Source organism: Octopus bimaculoides, chromosome 2, assembly GCF_001194135.2.
Source record: "Octopus bimaculoides isolate UCB-OBI-ISO-001 chromosome 2, ASM119413v2, whole genome shotgun sequence".
NCBI lineage: Eukaryota > Metazoa > Mollusca > Cephalopoda > Octopoda > Octopodidae > Octopus > Octopus bimaculoides.
The window spans coordinates 86,541,536-86,549,556 of record NC_068982.1 but is presented as its reverse complement, the minus strand read 5'-3'; the positions used below and the strand labels follow the sequence as shown (position 1 = coordinate 86,549,556).

General features: G+C 39.3%; 1 protein-coding gene across 3 annotated transcripts in view; it reads right to left on the bottom strand.

Moving 5' to 3' along the window:
* The window catches only part of LOC106868008 (sperm flagellar protein 1), a 50,899-nt gene extending 43,160 nt beyond the window's left edge, over positions 1 to 7,739 (bottom strand). Inside the window, exon 1 of one of the 3 annotated variants that reach the window (XM_052978408.1) lies at positions 7,426 to 7,739. Coding sequence is in view for 2 of the 3 variants with exons in the window: in XM_014913106.2 (XP_014768592.1) it covers positions 2,337 to 2,439 (103 nt within the window). In the remaining variant the exon portion in view is untranslated. Of the gene's footprint in view, positions 1 to 2,336; positions 2,761 to 7,425 lie in introns of those variants that run through there. The other 2 variants (XM_014913106.2, XM_014913105.2) reach the window with 2 other exon arrangements.
* Positions 7,740 to 8,021: the final 282 nt, after the last annotated feature.

Genomic DNA, 8,021 nt, shown 5'->3' with positions numbered 1-8,021 from the left:
CTTATTAGGACTTTGGTTTTAGCTAGAGTCACTCTAAGGCCCTTCGATTCTAGTCCTTGCTTCCACACCTGAAACTTCTCCTCTAGTTCTGATAGTGACTCAGCAATTAGTGCAAGGTCATCAGCATAGAGGAGCTCCCAGGGACATCCTGACTTGAATTCCTCTGTTATAGCCTGGAAGACTATGATAAATAGGAGGGGGCTGAGGACTGAACCTTGGTGGACCCCTACCTCTACCCGGAATTCTTCACTGTACTCATTGACAACCCTCACCTTACTAACAGCGTCTCTGTACATGGCTCGCACAGCTCTCACTAACCATTCTTCTATCCCTAGTTTCCTCATTGACCACCAAAATTCTCGGGTTGCTACTGGAATTACATAGGGTCCACAGGATTATCGCTGAGACACAGATGCACTCTGCACCGACAGCAGATTGCATTCCCAGAATACAGAATGATACCCTTTAGAGTTACAACAAAGAGGACAGAAGCAGGTATGCTAATGTAAAGGAGATACTAGGTTACCTAGCCAGAGGGAAAAACAAGAGAAGGAGACAGAGAGTGATCAAGAATGAAGGCAGAAACAGGTGTACTGCTGTAGAGGAGATACATGGCTACCCAACCAGAGGAAAGAGAGAGAGAGGGAAGCAGCAAAAGTGCAAGAGTGAGCAAGAGAGAGAAGGTAGTGAAGTATCAGGGTATACTCACAAGTAACAAGGATCAGAGCATAGATGGGATGGCAGAGTAAGGAAGAGTGATATATGGTGACAATTGTCAGGCATGCCCTTAAGGTACGAAGAGGAAATGTGAGGAGAAAGATGCAGTTTAGAAGAGGAGACATAGTTCGGTTTCTTAGGGTAGGGTGTGTGAAAAGTTTATTGTTGCATGTGGGTGGGACAAAACGCTTCTAACACTCAATTTTTGGTGATGTAGACAGGTCTTCTCTAGAACCTCATATCATCAAACACACATATCTCCACACAGTGCTTCTAGAAGTCAATTTTGTCATGACAGGCAAGTTTTCATAAGAGCAGAAATTAGTTTTATTGATGAAAGTTAATAGCGACCGGAGAACTGATGTATAAAATGTGGAAAATATAATCAAACTCACATGAACATTTAAAATTTTTTTGCCTGACTAATTCATTACATCAATTGGTGAAAAAACTTTCTCTGACTATCTCTTAATCAAAAAAATGAGAGAGTGGGAAGCACTCATTAAGAGGCAATCAAGCAAGAAAGTTATGTCAAAAATATTCCCATGTGCAGGGGAAAAAAGTTAAAAAGATGATTGAGAATAGAGTCCAGTTCATATCCATACTGTTTATAGGTGATGGCAGGAACACTCTCAAAAATGTTTACTTTATTAAACTGGAATGGACATAGGAAAGATTGTGCACACATAGTCATGAGGTAAGAGATTCCATAAGATGAAGTTTGGAGATTAGTTTAAGGTATACATTGTGGAATTGCATGTGAAGCAGAATAGCAAATGCATGACTAAGTGATATATCCTGCAAATTTAATATGAAACCAGAAAGCATTTTTGCAATTGTTCAGATCAGAGAACTTGCAAGCTATGTGCTATGCAAAAGTTCTCCTAGAAATTTTGTCTTATAAGAGTTTCAATAGCAAATTGACACTTCTCACTTGGTTGCAGAAAGTAGTTTCATACAAGTGTTATAAACAGTATCTTTGCCTGTACAGTTACAGTGCTTCTGCATGTGAAAACTTGGGGATTGTGGGGTTGCAGTCTTCAGTTGTATGAAGAAAGCATAATTTTCTTAAAACAACACCAAGAATCTAGCCAAAACGTTATCTAGATTAGAGGTTAAATTTAGCATCTTTTTAAGAATTTTTTTTTTATATATATAGGTATATTGCACCATTTTTTAAATTTGCTCAATCTTGGTCATCATCATTTTCGTCATTATCCCTAGCTGCTGTACTAATTTCACACCTCACACTAGCATGAGATCTTTTTAATTATTTATAGCTGATGCATACGTCTTACAAAAAGCTAAACTATCATTATTATTTAAGGGTGCTCAGTGCCATAGGTTTCATTTTAGGTGTTTGTGAGATGAATTAACGATGGAAAATATTCGGCAGAGGTAAAGAATACGTACACCACAGGTTTTCGACGTAACAAAAACCCTAACCACCGGGTGTACGTATTCTTTACCTTCGCCAAATATTTTAATATTTAAAAATCTTTGGTGTGCAACGCTTATTATTGGTTTTAGAGTATCTTTTCGTTATAGACTATATGATGTTTAAATAGACGTCAAACTTAGTAAATAAAACGGCCATAACAAAATAAAATCTTAATTACCACCATCACAAAAATCTCTGGCAATATTCCGCTTGGGTCTCGAAAGACGATGTTGGTCAACCCAGCTGTAAATTTCCTCCAGAACTGCATCTTCAAGTTCCATTGTGTATGTAATTATTATATTGCAACAACACAGTGACAAGTTTCAATTCATACATTCATTTATGAAAATATGCAAATGTATCGATGGATACTACTTATATAACACGTAGGTGTGTATTTACTATACAAGAGCAGAAAGGAATAATATGGAGTAAAATTTCATTAAATGTATTACTTTTATAATTATTTTAAAAGTTGGCTTTCCACTTATATCAATTACGTAGCAGTTGTAAACCAAATTAAACTTATATTGGGACCTAAATTTCCCAACGCACCGGTTGCGTTTCCAAGTCGAGAACTTGACCTAGTTTCATATGCTGTTTCCATGGTAATTACACCGATAAAGAGTTGTTTCCCTTCTACAGCGATTTTTTTATTCCAGATTTTGCTAAAAGTTGCAATGACAACTTGAAGGCACTTACTGTTCTCTAAGTAGATCGAACGACAATTGGTTAACCGCAACTTTTTCTAAATAATCATCAGTCTCCTTGGATTCTTTTTTTCTCTTTATATATATTCAAACTAAGTATATAGTAACGTATCAACAGAAACCAAATACATTATACTGTTTCCATTTCGAGTATTTAAATAGCAACGTATAGAACAGAAACTAAGATTTTACTGTTTGTTTCGGTTTTAGATTTTTACTTCAGAATTGTTTTAATGTGATAAAAAAAAAAGGTTAATGTTTACATCTTGACCCGGAAATGAAAATTTAAAAAAAATACTGGAATGGGTATAAAACAAAGTGTAGGAAACGAATATGAAAAAAAAAAAAAAATACGCGGAGAGGCCTTCGGAAAATTCACAAAATCCGAGCTATTCCCTCATAACTTTTAGGAAAATGGGGGGGGGTTCCAATGAAATTTTAAAGAAATACTTTTCAAACGGCATACATTACGACTATAAAGTACTTTGTGGGGAAAATCTTGAGGTGGAGAGAGGACTTTCGGAAAATTCCCAAAATCCGAAGTCCTCTCCCCACCTTCCCGTTGCCTTGCGCGCATTTTTTTTTATATTCTTTTCCTACACATAGTTTTACATCCATTCCAGTATTTTTTTTTTTTCTGCTTTTCATTTCTGGGTCAAGATGTAAACATTAACCAAACTTGCTCTTTCTGCCACGAAAAAGGAAAGTATTTTAATTCGAAAGTAAAATTTTCAAGTACGTGTGTTGCTATGAGTTACTTCTGCATCATCATTCTATAAAATGTGTTGATGGGGAGAAAAATATTGAAAAACATCAATACATATCAGAGTAACAGAGCTACAAGGAAGGTACCAAGATGGTCATGGCACATGCTAGAAACAACAGCTAAATCTCCCAAATCAGACACCTTTTCATCTGAAAAGTATTTGGAAATTATAAGCAGAAATGTAGTATGCAGGAACTAATATGAGAAACAAAATATGGTTCACCTACCACTCAGTGTTGGCTGTCCAGCTGTGTTAACTCCAAGACATGCCCTACTCATTTCACCTATCACTAGTAGCTACAACTAAAGCCCTGTCTCGCCCACACGGCCACATGTGTCCATTCACTACGACTGTGTCAAGGCCAAAAGAAGACCACACTGGTCCTATTTCCTTCACTTCGTTACTCCCTCTTCTTCTTCTGATGGGGCCCTTCAGCTGTTGACATCACTGTCCTTTCCTTCTGGTTCACCTCATCCTCACATACCCCACTGATCTCAAAGATCACCTCCTCACTTCATTCGATGTCGAAATCTGCCATCCATCCAGGCGGACATCTCGTTCACTGTGATCTCCACAGGGATGAAGCTCTGCTCACTTCCTCTTCTCCACCTTCATTGTCCAACAAAGCAACAATTCTGCAAACATCCAAGTATTGTGACATGGCATTCCATCTACAGAAGCATCATTTTTGGAATTAACAGCCATCACTGTTCCTCTAACTCAGACTTCATCTCCTACCTACACGAATGTAGGCCCTCTCACTTCCACAAGGCATTCTGATGTTGTACTTGGGTGCCACCACTCATACCTGAATATTGGTCTGTGTGGCATGGACTCTTCAGCCTGTACTGATTGGGGTGACATATTGTACCAGAATACTGCCTCCAGTGATGAGATGCATCCTCACTCTGCCATGGCCTTCATCCATGATCCCATTTCTACTTAGCCTGTATGCTGCTCTGAAGAAGCAGTGCACATTCCACTTATCAAACCTCTCCTTTAGCATCTCTGAATGAAATGCGGTGGCATTGCCTATCACTAATTCATTCACAGGGTGTTACTCCAGGAATATCTCGTACAGGAAACGTGCAACCTCATCTGCAGTACCTGTCTTCATTTCCCTTCTTACAGCTATCCAACCAGGTCCACAGTTCACCATCGAGAAATACATCCCCTGGCAGAAGTGTGTCACATCCACCTCCAGTTGTTCTCTACAGAGATGTTTCCTGGCTTGTGTACACCTGGAGCAGGGTCAATAGATTGGCACCTATCACAGCTCCCAACCACTTTTTGAAAGCTCTGCCAAGTGACATCAGAGTCAACCCTCCTGGCAAGATACAGGGTTCTATCCACACCCATGTGAGGCGTGAAATGCAATCCTCTTAGATCTGGGTTACCTAGCTGATATGCTGCAGCTATCTCTCACTCCAAGTCTTCTAGCACTACCAACCAGGTCTCCCATATTCTTTTCTGAGGGCACAAAGATCACACTCAGCTTCAAACCAATTTCGACAGCTAACTCTCCCAGAACCCCTAGACAGTGCTTTACTAAGATCACTGCAGCCCCTTTGATTCAAACCCATCCATGCACAGTAGCCAAATCAGTTCAGATTTCGATAGAGCACAGCCCCCATCTCAGGGCCAGATTCACCCTCTTCAGCACTACATCCAACTCAGCCATATTGATGTGGTTGTAATCATCTGCTTTTCAGAGCCAGACTGCATCTTTCACTTCAACACCTCTAATTTTCAGGACAACCCCTATTGCTATGCTGCTAGCATCACACCATATGGTCTTGTTCTCCAATTTGGGAACATGCCAGCTTCCTCTAACTGGGTCTTCTTCTCTTACCCTCTCTAGGATCTCCTGCATCATCATCACCATCCTCTCTCCTACTTTGTCTTCCCATCTTGCCCCATCTGCTTGTCTCTTGACTTAGATGCATGCTGTTCAAAGCCACCCTGCAATTGGATAGGGACCAACTAGACTCCCACATTGAGAACAGTTCTTATTTGTTGACACTGGTATGCAGCTCTGGAATCTCATTCCGTCTCCAAAACACCAACGCACCTGTTTTGTCTCTTTAAAGCTTGAGCCCCAGTGTAGGTCCTCCAACCATTGGTTCCAGTGATTTCATAGTCAACCTGAACTTCTTCAGGTGACCTACGACCTTTGCAGCAGACATTACAGTCTCATCTCCTAGGATGTCATCTCTATAGGAATTGGTGGCTTTTTTTTTACCTTATCAACCTTTCCCTGGATATATTTGAGCACTGTCGCTATGATCTTTGGCACAGAATTCAGCCCAAAACCCAGCCTGGTCAAATAGTATGTCTGGCCCTTGTATTGCACCAGCTGATGCTGCCAGTTTCTCACTCATATGGAGCTGCAGATATGCCAACTTAGTTCAACAACTGTTGCTGCCCCCATCATCCATCTCCATTCTTGTAACGTCTCTCTGCAGACATCAGTCACCTTGCCACCTGTGTGGCACAATACATGACCCCAGCCAATAGGACCATATCGGGTGAAAAGCGGAATATCGGTAATTTTTTGCCGATATCAGTCCGTCATCAAAACGACATCAAATCAGAGTTATTTTACATTTTGCATAATTACATTTTGCATTTCTCATTGTCAGTTCCATTTACTACTATCATGGTCAATGTAGAAAAAATTGTATTTGTAGCAGTATTGTTTGTTTGTTTTTTAGGCGGACGTTGGATTGCTGTCGTACTGCAACTGGACAAGCAATATTCAAGTGTTCCAAGCTGAGACAGGAAAAGCAACTCAAAATGCAATTCTTTCATTTTCCACATCAAAAGCAGGGAAATTCAATATCCCTGTCAAAAGTTAGGATATAAAAAAAAACAAGTGATTTATCTAGTGTCATAAATAAGACTGAAAATGTTTAGAATAGTGCACACCATTTTTCAAAACTTAGATCCAAACATTTAATTTAAGGTATGTTAAATTGGGAAGAAAAAAGTTGTTAAAATCGTTTTTTTTTTAAACATCAACAAACATTATGGCATTTACATTTAAAGCTAATAATTGAGTGGTTATCAACATCTGACAGATTCTTCGTTTTGATGCGTGACGCCAAAAACAAACAGAAAATAAACCAACATAAACCTACCACAGCTCAAAATGTGTCTGTCACTAGTTTTTCTTGAATCATTGATAGTGCTTCACTAGTTGGGACTTTGGTGAACTATAGGTTCACTATCAGTGATTCAAGAAAAACTAGTGACAGATACCCATCTAAAAGAACGCACTAGTATACCAATAAGGAACTTGATGGAAATGTTGACCTTTTGTGTAGAAACTACCTACTTCAGCATGGACACTGATATGTAGCTACAAGAAGAGAGTTTAGCTATGGGTTCACCATTATCACCAATAATAGCCAATATATACATGGAATACTTTGAGAATTTGGCTTTAGGATCAGCACCACTAAAACCAACCCTATGGCTGTGATATGTTGATGACACCTTCATACTCTGGCTCCACCAGGAAGATGTCCAAGTGCTGTTAGATCATGTGAACTCAATAAAGCCATCCATTCAGTTCACAATGGAAAAAGAAAAAGACAATCAGCTAACATTCCTGGATGTATTAATAACATGCACCAAGTATGGATTCAGGACATCTGTATAATGCAAGCCGACCTTCACTGGACGATACCTCAACTTCAACTCTCACCATCCATACAGTGTAAAGAGAGGGATAGTTCAGTGCCTAAAACATCGTGCAATGAATATAAGTAGCAATCGTGATACTCACCACAAAGAAATGATCAAGCTCAGTAACAATCTGTTAAGTAACAACTACCCCAAAAGCATACTCTCCACTCCAATTAGGAAGAAAAGAGAGGATGAAACTGATAAACTGTCCACAGTTTGTCTACCCTATGTGAAAGGCCTCTCCGAAAAGATACAAAAGATATGTGGCCCATATGACATCAGGACAGTATTCAAAAGTAATACAACACTTCACAAATATCTCCTTCAAGTAAAACCACCAATAGAAGAGAATATGACTAAGAACTGCGTGTACTCCATCCCATACAGCTGTGGTAGGTTATGCAAAGGCTAAACATGTCGCCCCCTCAAAATAAGGGTAGACGAACATCGCAAAACTGTGACATGAGGAGATATTGATAAATCGAGTATAGCTGATCGTGTATGGAAAAATGGAGACCACCTCCACCTGTGGGATAAAGTTAAAATAATAGACAGAGAACACCACTGGAAAATACGAAAACTAAAGGAAGTAACACATATGCTAGGACACAACAACCTCCTAAGCAGGCCGAGTGCAGATATGAACAGCATATGGGAACCAGTATTAAGGAAAAATAGGAGAATATTAGATTTATC